This window comes from Camelina sativa, chromosome 15, assembly GCF_030686135.1.
Source record: "Camelina sativa cultivar CO46 ecotype springtype chromosome 15, ASM3068613v1".
NCBI classification, from domain to species: Eukaryota; Viridiplantae; Streptophyta; class Magnoliopsida; order Brassicales; family Brassicaceae; genus Camelina; species Camelina sativa.
This window is the reverse complement of record NC_141894.1, coordinates 4874839-4894462: the sequence shown is the minus strand read 5'-3', so window position 1 is coordinate 4894462 and position 19624 is coordinate 4874839. Positions and strand designations below refer to the sequence as shown.

The window sequence follows — 19624 nt, the reverse complement described above, 5'->3', positions numbered from 1 at the left end:
GGTATGAAAGATTGAGTTATCATTTAATTATCTGCTATCTTTGCTTGTTTATATGCATATGCTGATGTCTCTTATATCGTTCAGCCTGGCAGGTATATTGATCCGAAGGAACATCAAATAACATTTGGTGATTTCATCAAGCAATAACTTATTATGTATTTCAATGCGGAATTTCTAAGATCCATACCTTCAGTGGTTGATGGGCTGAAATCGAGTCAAAGACAGATATTACACTGTGTTTTTATGAGAAATTTAGTGGACAAAGCCAAGGTTAGCCAGCTCGGATACTTTGGGACGTCCGTGCGAACTGGCTAACTTCATTCGTAATAATTTAAGCACAATACGTGCGAACTGGCTGACCTTGGCTACATTATGAGAAATTTAGTGGATGGAGCCAAGGTTAGCCAGTTCGTAATAATCTAAGCACAATCGCAACTACAATCACAACATTTGATCTCCATTATCTAATTAACCAAGGCCCTAAGGATGTATATCGATAATATTTTGACATGTATGAAAAGAAATTTTATTTAATAATTATAGGAAAAACATAAAAAATCCTAAAAATAAAAGGATTAAAGTTAATATTTTTGAAAATATATAAAACCAAAAGTAATCTATTATATCACTAACTATAATAGGAAATTTATCTATTAAGTTACTAATTTCAATAGGAAAATATGTGCAATTAATAAGAAAAATATTTGCAGTTTAATTGCAATTATTATTTATTATAATCATATAGTAAAAAAGAAATTTATAAGAAAAGTGATTAAAGTGTACAAAGTTTGATGCATTAAAATTAGTGATTATCATAATATAAGAAAATTAAGATAATCAAAATAAAAAATTAATGTAATTTTCTTAAGTTCTTTAATCCATGAATAATTTGATAGCATATTTAATATTTGATTGATATTTGGAAGAAGTAAAACTGATCATATGTAAGACGTAAAAGTAAAATTGATCTATCATTATATGTGTTAGGTAAAATGATTACATGAAATTTCTTACGGAGAAATGATTAATCATAACAAGACTGTCATAATGTAAATGTGACAATAGTGAAAACTCATAAGCTTTAATAAGAGAAGGCTTCAGAGGAGGATCTTGGTTCTTGTCACCAGATTCAGCTGAGGATCACCACCAGCTTCAGCTGCTGCCTCGGTCAGCCCGTAGCTCTTCAATCTATCCTTAAGAGATTGAGTTTCAATCTTAAGTAATTGAATAATTTGTGCGCAATTGCAATTGCAATCACAACATTTCTCCATTCTCCAACCCCAACCCCAAGGATTCCCAAAAAAACTCAATTCAATTCAATTCTCTTCTAATCGTGAAATCGGGAAACCTTTACCCCTAAATCGATTTTATTAATAATAAAGTAAATGTTGTTTAAAATTATTTTTTTAATCTATTTTAAAGTAAATATAGTCGTATAATATAATGTAAATTATACTATAAAAAATATATATATTTGCTCAAAGAGACTATTATTACCGTACCACTTCGTCGGCCTAATATGCTTTTTATTGTAAAGTTATATCACCATTTTGAAACGCTTTGTTTAGCATGTGACGATGACTCGACCATTCTCAGCCTTTGGTTTTGTGAATGAGTTGGGTTAATTACAATTTCGGTTGTTTCCAAGACGAATAAACTCTTTTACAATAAGTCCAGTTTTTTTCTTCTTACACACATGCGATATATTAGACACAGCATCCTTCCCAACCTCTGTAACAGCCTCTGCGATTCTACGCCCAAAAACAAAACAAAACAATTTATGTAATATGGTGACTTTAGATGGACCACAACACATGTCTTCTCCTCTGTTCTAAAATCCAGCTGAAAACCTTGGCAACATATTGATATGGTGGTTTGTATAGAATTTATCTTTGTGCTTCAGGCCAAATAAAAGGACAAGTTATATATATGAGATTCCTCAAAACACTCCTACATATTTTACATATACAACTATGGTTTTTGATGAATAAAAAACGATATGGTGGTAATCATTCTTGAGCGGAACACGCCAAGCCACAAGAAACATCTCTCAGCTGGTGTTTTCCACATTCCAGATAAACAACAAGTGGAAGACATCATTCTTAGCTGCATTACTCTTAATCTTGAAAAGCTCTTCATAGTGAGTTACAATTGTCCGGAGCTCAGTCTCACCTGCATCTCAGCTCATTCATTTGCCCGTTCTTTTCTTCAAGCCACCGTGAATGTTCAGCATCAAATGCCAAAGCCCCTGCAGAATCCAATGAACAAACCAGAAGGACCCAAGGATTTATTTTAGAGCATTACCACCTTTACCCAAGAAAACTATCGATGACCCATAATTCTGTTACCTCCTCGACTTCAGCTAATCCAAGACTCGACTAACTATTCCTTATTAGTTGAACTGACATATTAGGCCTCGGCTGAAGTCTCTTTTATCTTATTTATAAAGAGTTACTTAATCAGAATCAAACCAAGTCTCTTTTGTCTTGCTCTTTACAGCTCTTGCTCAAGTTGAGTCTTCTTTAATCGACTATTCTCCAGCTGCAGAACATACAACATATGCCTTCTTCCTCAATGGAGGAAACAATAACATGTTTTAAGGTAATGGCAAAATAGACATTCTTCTAGAGATGTTGCAAGGAAGTAAGAGGAATATATAAGAAATATCAAAACAAGAACAGATGCAATATATACCTTCTTCCCCAATCTGCTTTTTCTTGTTACCTCACGATTTTGAGCAAGCCTACCGAAGGGTATATGGATCAAAATATATAAGGAAACAAAAAAGATTACGAATATGCGCAATACAAACAGATACTTGTTCATCAACAGAGAAGAATTTATCACCTTTTTCATCCAACATATCCGTTGATTGGTCACTGGAATCAGACGCAGCAGCAAGCATCATTTGCCCTCTCTCAGACGGCAATTAATATCAGGAATTACTATGTCATTCAAAATTTTGACGTTTGGTGAACATAAACAAATGATTTGTCCTGTGGATTTGGCTCTACCCGGTAGATTGTCCCAAGTTTTACCAAGGGAACCCGGTGCAAGCCTCCCACGACTGACATTTTCGAGAAAATACAATAATAAAAAGATTAGAGCCAGATTACGAGCTAAACCCCCAGATCTCTGTGATCTGTATCGCCATCAGTCCTTGAACTGGTATCATCCATATTACTTTCTATAGTGTTTACTTGACGCAGAGACTATCCACTTGTGTTCCCTTTTGCCGTGGTAACTTTACACTAGAGGGAGCAAGGACTGCCAAGAGGAAATGAAGATGAAGGAAATTATTAGATACCAGGGTGAATAAACATCAAAACAGAAGAGAGAAACTAAACACCTTACCAAAACAACCAGTACATATGGAAAAGGAACAACCAGTGAACCATTGACTGTGCTGAATTAAAAAAACAGACAGTTAATTTTATATAATCCATAAAAATTCTGTTTCATCCATTAAAAAGAATGCAAAATGGTCCTTACTATTGAACACAGAGAAAACATTAGACTAAAAAAAGATGTAGATAACACACGAAGGAGCTTTAAAGGTTTATCTGTATAATAGAAAAGGATCAATAGCTGTGACTTCCCAGCAATTGTTCTAGAATGCTACCTCAGATACTTGGTTATCTCCATCTATAAAGCCAGGAGGAATGATTCAACCCTACATGCAAAACATTAAAAACTGAACCACGGTGAATGGAGGACACTTACATCTATAGCTCCACCTCCAGGAACAACAGTTGAGTTCTTCACAACCCTTCTCATAATCGCATCATGTAAACTCCGCTCAACTTCTTCGACTAACTGCCATTAATGTTTCAAAGGAATTCCCATTTATGCTGATTAGTTTTTATTCATGAAGCTTTCATATCTGCTGTATACCTGATCAGTTCCACCACGGAGGACAATAGTTGCTGTACGGCCTGAAGGGCAACCACTGAATATGTTAAACCTCTCCCCACCAACTTGTTTCTCCTCAAAAACCTCACAAGTTCCAAGAACCTGCATAAATTAAAAACAACCTCTGATTCAGATGAATGAAATCAACAAGTCACTGAACGCTAGTAAGCCTATCCAATAGCAAGCAAAGAAAATCATTTTCACGGGCCTCATCTATTATGTTGTTAACACTTGTCTGAACTGTTCCTCCAGCTGCAGCAGCCACACGGTTAAGATCTTCTTCTGCCACACGACCAGCACAGAATATATCACAATCCGCAAAATACTGCAACAAAATGCCAAGTAAAACACAGTCAAGCACCCTTGAGTGATACGAAAATGAAACACCAAATTGCAAGGTACCGTAGTGAACAATATCACAAAAACATTAATTGACATAATATGCAAAGCCAGTTTAAAACATTCCCATAATGAAAAAGAATGAAAGAGACGCAACAGATTTGTAGAAAGAAAAAACAAAAATGTGTTTACCTTCTTGATCCCAATCAGATTTAGCCTGTCGTCGTTCCCAATAGCCATTACAGCATCAACAACCATAGTAGCAAATAACTCCTTTTCCCACCAATAAGCTTAGATGAAAGATTAGTAGCAGCGTATTTAGCCAACAAACCTTTCTTTTCCTCTACACTCTTCCCCTCAATGCTAACAGCGAGTGCTTTAACCTTCTCAATTGCCTACATCAATAAAGAGTAGTGATTTTTAAGGTGTTAAAAGATCCAACAATTAAAAAAAGACTTGTAACTGTACTAACGAAAAGAAAAATACAAACCAAAGTGCAAGCCGTGCGGTAACTCCTGATTAAATTCTGAGCGTGAACACCATCCTCAATAAATGGCTTAGCCTCTTTCAAAAACTCTGCTGCAAGAAGAACAACAGTAGTTGTCCCATCACCCACCTATAACCAAACAACAGAACATTCAGAGTATATGTATGTGTCAGAAAAACAAAACCATAAATAAATAAAGGAAAGAGATACAATTTTGTAGCAAACTTAATATACTGCTAGACGACTTCAGTACTTATTAAACTAGACAACAAAACACTAGCCCTACATAAAACTAAGTTCAAAGCGAATACCAAAGCAAGAAGCAAACCGAATATAATTCTATCCAACCAAAATAAATAGTTCCAAAAAGTCCAACACCCTTCAAAGATTGATTAACTACGTTCAGACAATCCTCGAAGCCAACACTAGTGGAATTTATGTAACTGCAGAGACAGACAAAAAGCTGCCTTCGGTTTGGAATTTTGGCACACTCACAAGTATCAATTGGCTCAAGTCACAATGAGTAAGTAGCTTAACAAACTGAGTTTGTTTAGGAATTGGAGTCGAAACGAAGAACGGTTCAAGTACTAACATCGACTGAAACAATTACAGTGGAATTTTGAGAACTAAGGTTATAGCAGCTCATCACTCAAATCAATAACTGACCGCAGAGGATTCAAAATCTATTCTCTTATCAGAATCCAACAGACACATGAAATTCAAAGCATACTAACATTAGTAGAAATCCCAAGTAAGAATTCGTTCCAGGATTCGATGAATTTTGGTTTGCTGAATAGAGTTGGAGAAAGCAAGAAGCTCACCAGAGAAATGAAATCTTCTGTCTGAGTAAAAAAGGTTGTCCAAAATCGGATTGAAGGAAGAAGCAGAGAGAGACAACGATCCCGTAGTTTCAATCACCGAGACATCGTTTTGTCTACAAATCAAAAACCCACCATCCCCCAAAAGAACATCGAACGGGAAATTGCAAACTTAACCCCTATACTATTCTTATTACCACTAAATTAACCTCTATATTCTTAAAATTACAAAATATCTCCTACTACAGAGTTTAGTTTTTTTAGATATATGGCAATCGATCGGTTTACATAGTTAAACCGATACTCAACCGAAAATTCTGAGATTGAGAGTAGTCCAGACAAGAATGCACGGCCCTTTTTGTCTCGACCTGCTAAACTAGGTCACTTGAAACTCATGCACATATGTTAACCTTAGCAATATATATATATATAATACGTTTCTCCTCGATCATCATCAATATCCCTTCCCTTCTTTCTTCTTTTACGACTTACCATTTGTCTTTACTAAACCGGTTTTTTACGACTTACCATTTGTCCTCTAACTCGACCGGAGGGTTTAAGTTTCAGCCAGTGCAGTGTGACTTTGACTTCTCTTAGTCAACTCTCCTAGTTTTATGATTTCTTTATTGGATTCATAATAGTCTCTTTTTTTTTCTCTCTCTCTCTCTCTAGTTTTTGGCTTTAGAAATATTGTGTTTTCTTTGATTAGTTCATATGGATTAATGAATTTTTATGTGGTGGTCTTGGAGGAGTTGGAAGATATATTTTGTGTTCTTAGTTCTTTACTCATTTTTCTCTACGAAAAGCGAATCAAAATGCACTAGCTTTATAATCAATTTTACAAGTTAGAACAATGGCTAAGCTTATTAAAGTGAACGCTGGGTAGAATTAGGATTTCTAAATGGGATAACAACAAATTGCGTTTTGTGTGTTATCGCACTAAAAGCCAATCCAAACGGTGCATAAAACACTTTTAACTACTTTGTGATGCCCTTTTTCTTCGGCTTTGGAAACGTTTTGTAGAAAAGCCAATGTTTGGTAGAAAGCAAAGTCAAAGTTGAGAAAAGAAAAGTTAGTATTATTACCATCACATCGTTTGTTGTCAAGAAATAGATTAGTTTAACTAAAAGAAGTAGGTTTGCTAATTCGATTATACTTCATTTCATTTGTAGAAACTAATCTATATATTGCAAATTTGTAGATATAATATCTTCTTTTTTTTATTATTATTATGTTCTTGTGGTTTAGATCTGGTTGATCATTCATATATATTTCTGAGCATTCAAAGTCAAACTCTAGATTCATCTTCGGGTCGACTGTTTCACTTTTGGTTAAAGTTTATTTTTCTCTAAAAAAAACTTTAACCGGTTCATTGTTTTTTTTTGACTTGTCATGAGTCACAGGACTCATCATATTCTTTCAATCTCCGTCTGAGTCACATTCATTGATGTTAATATAGTAACTTCTGTTTCAATTTTCTTTGAAAGTCATTGCACCAATTCGTATTGTGTTTTATTTTTTCCGTGATATATATAAAATCAACTATGTATACCTCATAAAATCAACAAGCAAAAAGAGAGTAGATAATCAAATGATAACTTAATCCTTCATACCACATAATTTTTAATCCAGTTTATCCGTTTGTCATCAGAAGATGATTTTGATTTACCTGGAAATATGTCAAACACTATAAAATATTGGGATAAAATGGGTATAAGTGTTTATGTGAAGATGAATTGAATCTAAATACCTTCACATCCTACTATACTAATTGAGAAGTACATATATGAAACTAACATTAAAAAGTGTAAAAATTTACAGTCAAATGCCATTAGAAATATTTAATAAAGATTAATTACTTAATCTAATAAATATAATAAATACTTTGACCAAATATAAACAACATATCAGAATTTTCTAATAAAAACTTTGAAATAATTATTAATTTTAAAAAATATATATATTTTTTCTAATTATAATTATGGACGAAAATTATTATTTATTTTTAAAAATATATAACCAATCAGAAATTCAGAATTTTAAAAACTAAAATTTTATATCCAAGTAGATAATATGATTATTTTTCATAACTAGATTTGGAAGATTTTGTTAAGATTTTAAAATTATGGTTCTCCTATCATCTTTCTTCAATTTTATTTACAAATTGTTTTGAATTATCATATAAAAAAAAAATTGTTTTGTTCTGCACATGTTGTGATTTGAATTTTTAAAATCAAAAATATATTACTCAATCTATGAAGAAAAAATGTGTATTTTAATTTTTCATATTGGCGGATTGGTAAAACTAAATTTTATGTGGCTGATAAATTCATAAATTTTATTTACTCATAATTACGATATTATAATTACTACTTCAAAATATTTCACAAAATAATGATGCAAATAATACAAGCAAGCAATATAAAATTGTATTATACAACAAACAAATTAAAAACTATAATATTCTAAAATAATTAGTATTCAAAAAGATATATATAGATTTATCGAACAATTACAATATTAAAAATAAATACTATCTCAAACAAAATAATTTTTTAAAATAAATATAACAATAAATTTTTTTAACAAAAATATAACAATAAATTTATTATTATTATATTATTATTTTTTAAAAATATATTGACTCAGCATGGAATATTCCTAGTATGGTGTAACTAAAACAGTGATGAACGATGGAACCCTTCTTAGTAATTGTGGTAAAAAAGTGTGGATGAGGTTGATCATAAGACCTTTGATGTGAAAACCGTCACAGTCTTGTGGATGGAGAGAAAGATTAGGTAAAGTGCATATATATAAACATCTATAGAATAATGAACTAAGGGCATAGAGTAGAGTGCAATATTAGAACAATTTATTTGAACAAATTATATTTTTTTTATTATGCTCATCTCGTTGATAATTATAATCTCATTATTCTAAGCTTACAAGTTAGATCACAATAAATGATTTTGCATTAATAAATTAAAAAGCATACAAAGATTTATTAACATATTTTATATCTGTTTCAAAGTAAATGCTGTTTAAAATTATTTTTTTAATATATTTTAAAGTAAATATAGTCGTATAATATAATGTATTATATAAAAATTTATCTATTTGCTCTAGTGAATCTCTTGTTCAAATAAGATTACCAAAAACAATTAAAATGATTAATAAGAGAGGTCTCAAAGAGACTATTACTACTTCGTCGGTCTAATATGCTTTTTATTGTAATGTAATGAACTAACTAATGATATATCACCATTTTTTAACACTTTGTTTAGCATGTGACGATGACTCGACCATGCGGATCCACCTTGACTAAGGGTGGTGCATGGGCACCATATGAAAAATATAAATTGTTTAATTTGTTTATAAATTTATAAGGTTAAAGTAGCTTAAGGGTAAGAATGCACCAGTTGATTATGAGGTCAAGAGTTCTACTTTAATTCTCGTAACTTATTTTTGAATTTTCTTGAAAGTCATTGCACCAATTCGCATTGTGTTCCTTTTTTTTCTCATGGTATGGTCTCTTAAATCAACTATGTATCTCATAAAAAATACAAGACACAAAAATAGCCTAAATGTTTGAATCAAACATAAAGTGATAAAACAATACGGAATTGAAACACAAGGGAGATCAAGTTCCCAAAACAATTTGGTTCATTTAGGTATAACCAAAACCAAAGTTTCAATGAATCAAACCAAATCAAAATACATTCACAATCTAAGAAAACAAAAAATGTAACCATCCCTCCCTCTTTTACATCATCATCATCAGCTTCATAGCGTCATGCCGTCATCTCCACGACTTATCACATATTCACAATTTCACATTACGTCCTAATTTTGACAACATTTGTTTATGATGCTGCCTTGGTTAATATTCAAATTGCCGGAAAAAAAAATGACGACGACAAAGTTGTAGTAACAAAAAAAAACGAAATACTAAAATAATTCCGACAAAACCCGTAAAAATAATTACGGAACTGTTCCACCTAATCTGTAAAAACCGTTGGAAGTAATTAAGCAAAATAAAACAAAATTAACACATCTGAGAGCCTTGGAAATTGAAACAACAGCTAGTACTTCTGCTGCTGATGTCATAAACATCAATGACGTCATCCTCATCCCGACCAGGAGATGGCGAAGGAGTGAAGTACGTAGGAGAGTCGCACGGCGTCAAGAACGGTGTTGGATCGCCGGAATATTCCATTGGAACGTCAACTCGGAGTTCGCCATCAGTATCTACTTCCACAGAGGCCACATCATCATTATCATCTTCCAATTGATCCAAATCCTCTTCCTCGATTGTGAACAAAAGCCTCGACACTCGCCACTTGTCCGCAGCCGTCACATCCTCCTCCGGCGCCGCCGCAGCAGCAACAGCGTGCTCCTCCATCTGTACAGAAACGATTCCGGTACTTGGCTCAATACGAGAACGAGAGTGATGTTTCTTCTTGCAACACATCAAGAATTGGAAAATAACCTCTTGACTTGCCGGAGACGGTAAAGATCTAGTGCGGCGACAAAAGATGTAAGAGAGTTCGGCGACAAGGATGAGGAGGAAGAAGAGTAAAACGGCGAGAAGTACGGCGCCGGAGTTGGTGAGGGCATGCATTGTTTAAGAGAGTGTGAACAAACAAAAAATCACAGTGACCGGGGGGTCGTAGTGTAGTTAAAGCGGAGAGAGTTGACCGGCGTTTACCGGTTACCGGTTGGTCGGAGGAGGTTGGGTTGATGATGATGATTAATGATGTTGGAACTTGTTGGCAGGGGGACACATGAGGAGCTTTTTACAGGTAGCATCAGCTTTTTTAAGGATCATAATTATCATATCCTACATATTAATGATAGTTAATACTTGTTGTCTTCTTTGCTTCTTTTACATGTATGTCTTTAATTGTGGTGTGTACTGTATGTGCTTTGGAAAATATACTATTATCATATTTTTGATTTCTCAATATATAAACTGTTCTGTTCTGCCAAAGATCCCAAAATGAGTGATAATTCTATTTTTTTCTCTTTAATATATAGAATGGTTGTTGTTACATCATATAATTTTTACCATTAATATGACTACTGAATATGATGAATGTGTAAGCGTAACACAATAAGACTCTTTCATTAACGGAAAAAAGTTTTATTATGGCATTGAGGACAAAGTGAGAAATCAAACAAAGGATTGTTTTTAGCGTACAAGAAAAAAAAAAAAAAACTCAGCCCACATGATTTGTACCTTTTTGCTATCATAGTAGAGAGTTTCTAAATAGCAGCGAAGTAATCTTTGCTGAGTTTAGGGTCGGGTTTCATTGACTTCTCACCTGGCTTCCATCCGGCTGGGCAGACTTCATCCGGGTTTTCCTGGATGTACTGCAACGCCTGCAACATTTGAAAACGTATTAAAGCAAAGGTGAAAGGAAAAGAGTGGTTGTGGAGTTGTGTGTATTTTATTTGTATCAGTACCTGGAGGGTTCTCATTGTCTCATCAACGCTTCGGCCGATACCAAGATTGTTGATGGTGGAATGTTGAATCACTCCTTCCTTGTCGATTATGAAGAGCCCTCTCAGTGCTATTCCCTGTTCTTGCACAAACAATGTTTATGTCTTTATATTTTTATCCCAAACAATATTTTAAGTTTAAAGGAAGCCAGAGGATAACAGTTAACCTGATCATGGATGAGCACTCCAAAAGATTTTGAGATTGATTTAGTGACATCTGAAACAAGGGGATAGTTCAGATCACCAAGACCTCCAGATTTCCTGTCTGTTTGGACCCACGCAAGATGCGAGAACTGCATGGACAGACAAGAAGTAAGCATGAGTCGAGCAATTTGCAAACAGATAAGAACACCGGTGATGTAGGTTCGATTTTTCAATACCATCATAAACAAGGATGAGAGATTGAAATAATATGATAGTAACTGTACAGTTATACTTACCACACTATCGACAGACACACCTAATACTTCTGTGTTCAACTTCTCAAATTCTGAGTAGCGGTCACTGAAGGCAGTAATCTCTAGAAGACAAAAGAAAAAAACAAAAGAAAGAGATTAACACACAGTGAATCTTGGATATTCAAATTTCAATATACTTCTTGAGAAATCCCTAACCTGTTGGGCAGACGAAAGTGAAGTCCAAAGGGTAGAAAAAGAGAACCACATACTTCTTCCCAATGTACTCAGAGAGCTTCACCTGAAATATTCATCAAATACCAATTAGTTTCGTGAACAAAAAGAGACATACTCAATAACAAACACAACCTAAATGTCTCAGATTAACTAGAAGCATGACCTGTGTTTAACATTTGTTGTAGGAAAGTAATCAAGATAGAAAAGGAAGGCTCTTAAGACAATAATATACCTTGATGAACTCTTGATCGAACACAGCCTCTGCCTCGAAATCAGGAGCCTTGTTTCCAACCAGTGGAAGTTCATCCTATAACACACACAAAAGTAAAACTCGTTAACGCATCAAAACCTATCAAAGAAGCAAAGATCAGTCAAATCAACAATCAGAGAACCAGTGTACTGCCTAAACAACATAGAAATCATTCAACAGACATATCAGGGGTAACAAGTATAGCATCTGTTTCACTAAATCAGAGATTCAAATTCACCAATAAGAACGAAATTGACAACCGTAAACGAAAATGTCACTCAAATTTCTAAACTTTTATTCAGAGTAATCTGCAGTAAAGCATATAAATCGCTAATTCAATCCCAAAAACCTAAACTTTTAAAGCTAACAACAAGTAGGAAGAGAGTGAAGTCTATGATAGACTAATGGATTCAAATTCCAATCAAAATTCAGATGACACCGAACGAAAAGTATCAACATTGCGATAACTTACGGTCTGGGCCTTGACAGCAAAGCTCCGGCGAGAAGTAGAAGTGAGGGAAGAGCGTCGAGCAAAGCCGGAGCGGAGAGCAACAGCAGATGCGGAAGGAGAAGAAAGGGTTCGAAGGAAAGAAACAGATGGAGACGAAAGTGAAGACTTTACTGGAAAAACCCTAGAAGAAGGAGAAGAGATGAGAGTAGTTGAAGAAGCTACAGACGCCATTGGAAACACACTTTGTGACTCTCTCTCTCGCTCTCGAAAGCTACAAATGAAAACTTATCTATCTGCCAATCACTTCTCTCTTTGTAGTGGAAGCATGAGGTGGAGATAAAGGGGCGGAGGAACCTGGAGAGATAAGCCCAACGACCCCTACACTCTTCAAAACGATGTCGCATTGCTTCAAAACGATGTCGCATTGTGTTGCAAGCGAAAAAGATGCGACTTGTTGTTGTCAATCTTCTTCTCAACCTTGGCCTTGGGTAACTCCGTCTCTCCGTTGCTTTCTTCCTAAGATCGAGGGTTCGATTCTCCGAAGTGTCCACTCATCCCGTTTCAGGTGCATTGTTGTGGTCTCTTCAAAAAACAACTTTCTCTACTCATTGTAGTGTACAAAGTTTCGATTTTTTCCTCTGTATTTGTTGTCCTCTGTTTCTCAGTTCAATCTTTAACTGATTCTCTCATTGATTCTCTTTTTCAGTTCTGGAAGAAGATATAGGTTGAATCGTGTGACTGCAGATATGGAGACTCAAAACAAACTAATGGAAAAAGCTAAAAGACCTGTTAATTTCAGATTGTGCAGAGTCTCTGGGTATTTATTTATTTATCAATCTGTTTTCTTCTCTTATTTTAAAAAAATTTCGACTTTGATTATAATTTACCTTATGATCGACTTTGATCAAGTTCAATGACGGAGATAATGGAGATTCAAGCTGAGAATCCCACATTCCATGTATTGTTTATCCCAGGGAATCCAGGTTTCATTCTATTCTTAAGCTCAATATGCGTGTGTCTGTGCATGCATTGAGACTGAGATATGACAATTATATTTCTTGTTTTAGACATTGGCTTGTTTTTTTTTTGTTTTCACAGGTGTTGTGTCATTTTACAATGAGTTTTTGGAATCTTTATATGAGTTTCTTGATGGCAATGCATCTATAGTTGGTATGGCTCCTCAAGTCACTCTAGAATCTCGAGTTTGTTTTCTTTGGTTCCTTGTGATTAGAAGATGTTTATTTATGAGCTTTTGTTTGGCTCTTCTGCTCTCTCTAATGGTTGACTGGTTTGTTTGATTTGTGTAGCTATTGGGCATATATCTCACACGAGCAAGGTACTATAACTTTGTGTTCCAGATTTTGCATGTTTGCATTAATACTACTCTTCATATTTATCTTAGTTTGTGGTTCTAAAGCGTGTAGCTCAATTCATGCTTTTGTTGTTTCCCTCCTTTTTAGGACTGGGAGTCTGGGAGGCTATTTTCGTTTCAAGAACAAATCGATCATAAGGTAATAATAATTGTTTGAAAAGAAGTCATTTCTCTTGATTGCTCTGGATTTGAAATACTTCAAGTTCTTGTATCTTTCATTCCATTAAGTAAAAGATCTTAATCTGTTAGTTATCATACAGATGGATTTTATCAGACAGGAGTTGGAGAAAGTGAAAGTTCCAATAGTATTGGTAAGACTTATTGTGTCATGTAACAATGAGGTTGCATAACATGTTTTCCATTCACATATTGCAGCATCTTATGACTGTAGACGTCCATTAATTGAAGGATTTACAAATTCTCATGAAAATTTTAAAACTTGAATCGTAATTGCTCTTGCTAGGTTGGGCATTCTATTGGATCTTATATATGCCTTGAAATATTGAGGAAGTTCTCGAAGAAGGTAAAGACGGATTCCTCTAAGTGTAATTCTTTCTCTCCATGCTATGTATGCTCTTATATTCTCTGGAGTGCTTTTGCAGGTGGTATATTGCATTGGCTTATATCCATTTTTGACTTTAAACCAACAATCAACAACGCAATCATTAATTGGGAAACTTGCAGCGTGAGTCAATAATATACGTGATGAATCCTCCTCGATATGAAAAAACCAATGAAATCATCTTTATTTAGAATGATAGGAGATTGTGACCAAATCATGTTGTTGAAATTCAGGTCTTCTGTTCTGTCAGCTACAGCAAGTTTTCTGATTGCATCACTGAGACTATTACCTATGTCAGCTGCACGGTTGCTTGTGGCCAAATCTGTTGGAGCGTCATGGTCTGATACTGCTGTTCAAGCTGCTTGCACTCACTTGAGGCAGGTATTAATTGTCTTCTCTCCATATTCACTGATTTTCTTGGATTTTACACTTGAACTTAGCTGTATAAAATCATTGCATCTTCTTTTATTTTCAGTTATTGTTCCCTACTACTAACTATTAAGGCGAGTTAACTTCATCTGATGCTGATTCTTTCATTGCAGTACCACACGATGCGCAATGTTCTCTTTATGGCAAAGTCAGAGTTTATACAGGTACTCTTCTTTCAACAATGTGTTCATATAAGAGTTTAGAGAGTCTCATGTTGAATTATAAGTATGCAAGTGTTTACTCGGAAGCTCTCAAACATGTTTCATATTTGGCTTATAAGCTTGCAGCAGAGCCAGATTGGGATTTCATGAGAGAAAACCAGAGCAAGCTTGCATTTTTATTTGGCATTGATGATCATTGGGGTCCTCTGCAACTCTTTGAAGAGGTTTAAGTAGTTTCCTTTCTCCTCGATTAATCAAAAATGCATGTTCTTGCACAGAATGAAGGAGAGTCTCTCATAGAATCCCTTTGTCCAGATTTCTAAGCAGGGTCCGGGTACTTCCTTATCTATCGAGAGGGAAGGTCACACACACGGATTCAGCTGCACGGTGGCTGGCTCAGAATGGGTTGCGCAGCACGTAGCCACTCTGATCAAGAACCGGTTTTCACAGCTCCAATAAAGTACATTCCCCTTCCTCTTCCTTAAACAAATTAAACCAGTCTGTGTTTTGTTTGTTTAATAATAGTTGTCTTTTGGTTATGTAAAAAAATGTTTGGTTTCTTGGTAAAACTGAACCACAGTTCGAATATACATTCTTATAGTTTGTTTGTTGGGGTTAAGATAGGAGCGAGTTGGTAAACCACAAATCGTCTTGCAACCACAAAAGTTGCATTAATTCTAATCTTAATCCAATAGGCAATAATTCACGTTTAGTCAACTATAATTGAATACCCCAAACAAGAAAAATTAGTTTAGTTGGGTTTGACATTCTAGTGTATTGAAAAAGGTTGATTAGCTAACGCATTTGCAGAGCAACCACAAATACATTAAATGCATAATAACAAGAAATTGAGGCTTTTGAAGAATGAATGAGAGATTTGCTTAAATATGAAGGAAGGATGATGCAACATAAAGGTGACATTTAGTGAAATAAAGAAAAAGAAGAGATAAACCAAAAAAGAAAAAGTAATTTGTATAACTTATTCTTTGACAAATGATGAAAAAAAAGGATGTACTGTAGTAGTAATATATTTAATTGAAGGGTGGAATTAAATTCGTATTTATCATTTCTTACGTAACGCTCATAATTCTCAACTGCCTCAATTACTACTATATGCATTTATATTTGATTTAAATGATTTTCATTACCATTTTATATCTATTGAAACCTATCTGAACTACCACCTCTTCAATTTTAACCAACTTTAATTCACCCCTAGCATTATGAAAATAATACAATATATTTTCTAAATTTACCATTTAGATTTATCATTTTTTTCTTTGCCATTTGCAAGTCTTGTGGACACAAAATAAGAAGATCTATAATATTGGTTCTCCAAGGGGACAATAACTAAATATGAACTCAAACTGGGGTTTAGGTTTGAGTTGTTGGGAGTCAAATATTGGTACCAAACTAAAGACTTACATGTTTGGTAGGAGTAGGACCATAGAGACTAAATTGTTTCATCTGGATCCTAGTACTCCAAATTATCTTTGCTCTGTCTGTTGCAACCAAAAACTCAACAACATTTTAATCAATATAAAACGATATGTCTTGCTAGATAACATAGTATTTTAGACTATCACCTCTGGGCGTTTATCTCTAACCATTTGTAACAAAGATTGGGAAACATAGTCCGGAGAGTTTTTAGACATGTTCGAGAAACAGAGGATTAGAGACAGAGTACTCAAGTAATACATCTCCATTTGCATTAAAGAGTCATTGGTTAAGATTTCTTGTGAGAGAAACTCATCTTCGAACAAAGGGTTACTGGAATAGCTAAAGAAAATGGCTGCATGGTAAAAAAAGAAGTAAACGTGGAAAGGAAACAACAACAATAAATGTTTCATCAATACTAAGCATCAGTTATAAAAAATAATCTTTCATCCATTTTAAGCAAAGTTAGTGCTATTGACGCTCCACTTCAAGTCTGGTCTAAAAGTGGAGCGTGATTAGCACTACCCTAAAGACAAAACAACTATAGAGAAAAATCAAAAGAACAAACCATAAAAATACGGTTTGGAGTAGTTTAGATTTCGGTTTGAGATCCCTCGATTACATACACACACAACACAAAAAAGAAACACGGGTTTGGATCAGTTCCTCCACCAAGTCTTCTTGCGTTTGGTGTTGGCAACGGGAGCTGTTGTTGTAGCGGAAGAAGCGTTTTGATGATGGAGGAAATCTAGAAGAACGGTGCTTTTGCATTTAGGACATTTAGGGTCATCGTCAGAAAGCATAACGTACATAAGGCAACGAGGGCAACCTACAAGAACCATTGAGGTTGTTGTTGTGTCGATCTCGTCCTCCTGGTTCGTTTCAGACGAAACGCATGAGCTCGGTGAAGTTGAGTTGGATCGGGTCGGTGATCGAACAAGACTCATCTGGCTGGCTTGAGAAGGAGGCGGCGAAAGATTCAGCCTCAACTCAATCTTAGGGCCGTTCTTGTTTCTCCGGCTCATCGATCTCTCTCTCTCTCTCTCCTTGGTGTTTGAGAAAGAGGTTTTGGAATTATTGAGAAAGTCGTCTTCTTGTTGGTTATGCTTATGCCATTTTATAAAACAAACACACAAAAGTTGGTTAGAGGAAGGAGAGAGAGAGAGAGAGAGGGAGATGTATTCATTAAGGCCTAATCTAATTATGATAGGTGAGATGTATATACTCCAATAAATAGTACAACGATAATACGACTAGTCTCTTTAACTGCTACCAATTATTTTTGCTGAACCAGCTGAAGAGAAAGAAATTATTTTAAAAATAAAATAAATGTCAATGCTGACATGTTTATTTCAAAGTATACTATAAATGTGAGCTCGGTGAAATCGTGTTGGTAATTCTAATTACTTCAAGTCTATATAGCTCATCTATGATCTCGAGCAGTGAACTATATATTTTTTTTTTTTAACATCACAAATTAAGATTCCAAATTGGATGAGAGCAAACGCAAGTCAATCGCAAGTCCAGAGTTTTTTTTCTTGGTTATAAAAAAAATAATATGCTTTGACAATGGGTTTTAACTTTTTGAACTTAGAGTAACCGTACGGTACTTGTAAGTCTTTTAGTTGCGCTAGGTATCTCCACTGACACGGTCCACGGAACTAGTCGAGCAATATACGTACGTGATAGATTTGTAGACGTAAAATCATTCATTCTACATTCTAATGCATACATAGTAGTATAGTACTGTACTCTCAAGTAATCTCAGCTTAGTTCAATATTTGGTTATATTTGTAAATGCTTTTAACTTATTCCATTTTTGTTGTTTTATATCTCTTTGTGTACAATGATACAGTATATACGTTTATGTATTAGTGACTTAGTGTAATAGGATGTTATCAGTGTATGTTTATAAGTTTATTATGGGGTTTTAGTTTTGTAAGATTTGAACCAACAATATTTACTACTACATTTTAGTATTTTACAATACTTGCAGTCTTAAAAACTTGTAAACTAGCTTTGAACTTAGGGTCATTTATAATATGGAGTATATTATCAAGAAGGAAGAAATACGAATAGTATTTGAAATGTATTAATGGAAACAGATATACGTACATGTAAAGGTGTCTTAATCGAAGCAGTAAAGGAATTAAATGTATATTAATGTTAATCACAGGATTTACAAAATCTTCTAAAGAAACTTACAAGATACTTAAAAAAAAAAATGGCTACGTCAAAGTTATTTGTTACTATGACTTATAATGACTACAACAATAATAGTATCACGTAGCTTCACACCAAAAGCAAGCTATTAATATTGCAGTGTGAGTTAATTTCCCATGTGAAGTTATTTAATGACTTATTGTTTCTTTGTAAGATTAAATTGATAAACACAAATTTATAATTTTTTTTCCTATTAAAAACAAAAGATAATAAATATAATAACACGGAAGAAGTAATATCTTCCGAACTACTAGTATAATAAAAGCTGGCAACCTTACAATTAATTTCATTTAATTGACACTATGACCATGCATGGCTGGATTTACAATTAATGTTTAGAGATAAGTATGAATTTTTGGATTTGGCATCTCATAAGAATATAAGATGTAGAAATGCATGGAATTAAAATGTGAAAAAATGATGAGACAAAAAAAAATTACAGTTCCCTTTTGTTGACAAAACAGAAAATAAGTGCAATGTTTAAACAGAAAATAAGTTACTTTACTATTTTAATGTCTTTTTTACGTCAAACTTGATAGTCTATAATTCCTTAATTTTTTATTTTTTTTTTCATTGTAGTATGTAGGATTAATTAAATATGGTGGTCATGAACTATACGTTTTTACATTTAAACATTAAGTTCGACCGTATTTGAACAATGGATAGACGCGTGGGATCATAATAAATACGGCTAATCTAATTAAATTAAATGCATACTATTAATCAATGATTCAGTTTCGTTGACTAAAAAAAGTCCCTTTATAGGTACGTGAATCTTTAGGATTAAATTGATAGCGTTCGTGTAAACGACATGGGCAGACTAACAAAACGATTTGATTACTTTAGACTTAATTATTCTCTACGGCACAATACAAAATCTAAAGTAATAGTAATTCTCACAAGGAATATGAAATGTTTCTCAAGTAAAGCTAAAGCTTTGAACATGTGTCTTTGTTAGTCCCTACTCTTTAAGTCTTTATCAGTTTGCAAGAACCTAAGTGACGCATGATCAGGAAAACATATCATCATGTACAAGTACAATGTTCCTG

At 34.1% G+C, this 19624-nt stretch overlaps 5 protein-coding genes across 19 annotated transcripts; 1 reads left to right on the top strand and 4 right to left on the bottom strand.

Moving 5' to 3' along the window:
* Positions 1-1909: 1909 nt before the first annotated feature.
* Positions 1910-5739, bottom strand: LOC104745394 (T-complex protein 1 subunit eta-like). 14 transcript variants are annotated; one of them, XM_087489660.1, is made up of 12 exons: positions 5560-5739; positions 4742-4867; positions 4444-4646; positions 4121-4237; positions 3895-4014; positions 3724-3816; positions 3623-3645; positions 3355-3406; positions 2848-3267; positions 2695-2743; positions 2349-2566; positions 1910-2248 (listed from the first exon to the last, which is right to left on the bottom strand). In XM_087489660.1, the coding sequence occupies exons 3-9, from the start codon at positions 4507-4509 to the stop codon at positions 3247-3249; spliced, it is 492 nt and encodes a 163-aa protein (XP_087345786.1). In that variant the 5' UTR covers positions 4510-4646; positions 4742-4867; positions 5560-5739; the 3' UTR covers positions 1910-2248; positions 2349-2566; positions 2695-2743; positions 2848-3246. The 14 variants fall into 14 exon arrangements, with proteins under 14 accessions (XP_087345786.1, XP_010464911.2, XP_087345790.1 ...); XM_010466609.3 differs by having other exon boundaries at positions 2349-2541; XM_087489664.1 differs by having other exon boundaries at positions 2349-2541; positions 3724-3812; positions 5560-5737.
* A 3675-nt stretch (positions 5740-9414) lies between these two features.
* LOC104745372 (uncharacterized) lies at positions 9415-10558 on the bottom strand. Its single transcript, XM_010466582.3, has 2 exons — positions 10046-10558; positions 9415-9958 (listed from the first exon to the last, which is right to left on the bottom strand). Exons 1-2 carry the CDS (start codon positions 10175-10177, stop codon positions 9602-9604), a joined length of 489 nt encoding a protein of 162 aa, XP_010464884.1. The 5' UTR covers positions 10178-10558; the 3' UTR covers positions 9415-9601.
* A 125-nt stretch (positions 10559-10683) lies between these two features.
* Positions 10684-12791, bottom strand: LOC104745370 (2-Cys peroxiredoxin BAS1, chloroplastic). Its single transcript, XM_010466577.2, has 7 exons — positions 12413-12791; positions 11923-11997; positions 11673-11754; positions 11499-11578; positions 11226-11351; positions 11023-11136; positions 10684-10938 (listed from the first exon to the last, which is right to left on the bottom strand). The coding sequence occupies exons 1-7, from the start codon at positions 12620-12622 to the stop codon at positions 10822-10824; spliced, it is 804 nt and encodes a 267-aa protein (XP_010464879.1). The 5' UTR covers positions 12623-12791; the 3' UTR covers positions 10684-10821.
* LOC104745371 (uncharacterized) lies at positions 12766-15503 on the top strand. Of its 2 annotated transcripts, none has more exons than XR_015582993.1 (13): positions 12766-12956; positions 13098-13208; positions 13301-13374; positions 13490-13561; positions 13699-13727; positions 13852-13902; positions 14024-14074; positions 14227-14286; positions 14366-14448; positions 14559-14702; positions 14868-14918; positions 15035-15139; positions 15231-15503. XR_015582993.1 is itself a non-coding variant. In XM_010466580.3 (13 exons), the coding sequence occupies exons 1-13, from the start codon at positions 12787-12789 to the stop codon at positions 15372-15374; spliced, it is 1149 nt and encodes a 382-aa protein (XP_010464882.2). In that variant the 5' UTR covers positions 12766-12786; the 3' UTR covers positions 15375-15503. The 2 variants fall into 2 exon arrangements, 1 of the variants encoding a protein (XP_010464882.2); XM_010466580.3 differs by having other exon boundaries at positions 14559-14706.
* Positions 15504-16781: 1278 nt separating this feature from the next.
* LOC104745369 (protein GL2-INTERACTING REPRESSOR 2) lies at positions 16782-17592 on the bottom strand. Its single transcript, XM_010466576.3, has one exon. The coding sequence runs from the start codon at positions 17375-17377 to the stop codon at positions 17012-17014; it is 366 nt and encodes a 121-aa protein (XP_010464878.1). The 5' UTR covers positions 17378-17592; the 3' UTR covers positions 16782-17011.
* Positions 17593-19624: the final 2032 nt, after the last annotated feature.

Excerpts from the sequence above, each read along its gene's own strand:
- LOC104745394 (XM_010466608.3), bottom strand. The coding sequence starts at position 4,509 with ATGGTTGTTGATGCTGTAATGGCTATTGGGAACGACGACAGGCTAAAT. Across the intron at positions 3,817-3,894 it reads TCCGTGGTGGAACTGATCAG|TTAGTCGAAGAAGTTGAGCG; the intron begins GTATACAGCAGA and ends CATTAATGGCAG. Across the intron at positions 3,268-3,354 it reads CATATGTACTGGTTGTTTTG|TCCTTGCTCCCTCTAGTGTA; the intron begins GTAAGGTGTTTA and ends TCCTCTTGGCAG.
- LOC104745370 (XM_010466577.2), bottom strand. The coding sequence starts at position 12,622 with ATGGCGTCTGTAGCTTCTTCAACTACTCTCATCTCTTCTCCTTCTTCT. Across the intron at positions 11,137-11,225 it reads GAGTGCTCATCCATGATCAG|GGAATAGCACTGAGAGGGCT; the intron begins GTTAACTGTTAT and ends GTGCAAGAACAG. Across the intron at positions 10,939-11,022 it reads AGACAATGAGAACCCTCCAG|GCGTTGCAGTACATCCAGGA; the intron begins GTACTGATACAA and ends CAAATGTTGCAG.
- LOC104745372 (XM_010466582.3), bottom strand. The coding sequence starts at position 10,177 with ATGCATGCCCTCACCAACTCCGGCGCCGTACTTCTCGCCGTTTTACTC. Across the intron at positions 9,959-10,045 it reads CGTCTCCGGCAAGTCAAGAG|ATGGAGGAGCACGCTGTTGC; the intron begins GTTATTTTCCAA and ends GTTTCTGTACAG.
- LOC104745369 (XM_010466576.3), bottom strand. The coding sequence starts at position 17,377 with ATGAGCCGGAGAAACAAGAACGGCCCTAAGATTGAGTTGAGGCTGAAT.
- LOC104745371 (XM_010466580.3), top strand. The coding sequence starts at position 12,787 with ATGTCGCATTGCTTCAAAACGATGTCGCATTGTGTTGCAAGCGAAAAA. Across the intron at positions 13,209-13,300 it reads AGATTGTGCAGAGTCTCTGG|TTCAATGACGGAGATAATGG; the intron begins GTATTTATTTAT and ends ACTTTGATCAAG. Across the intron at positions 13,728-13,851 it reads ATATATCTCACACGAGCAAG|GACTGGGAGTCTGGGAGGCT; the intron begins GTACTATAACTT and ends CCTCCTTTTTAG.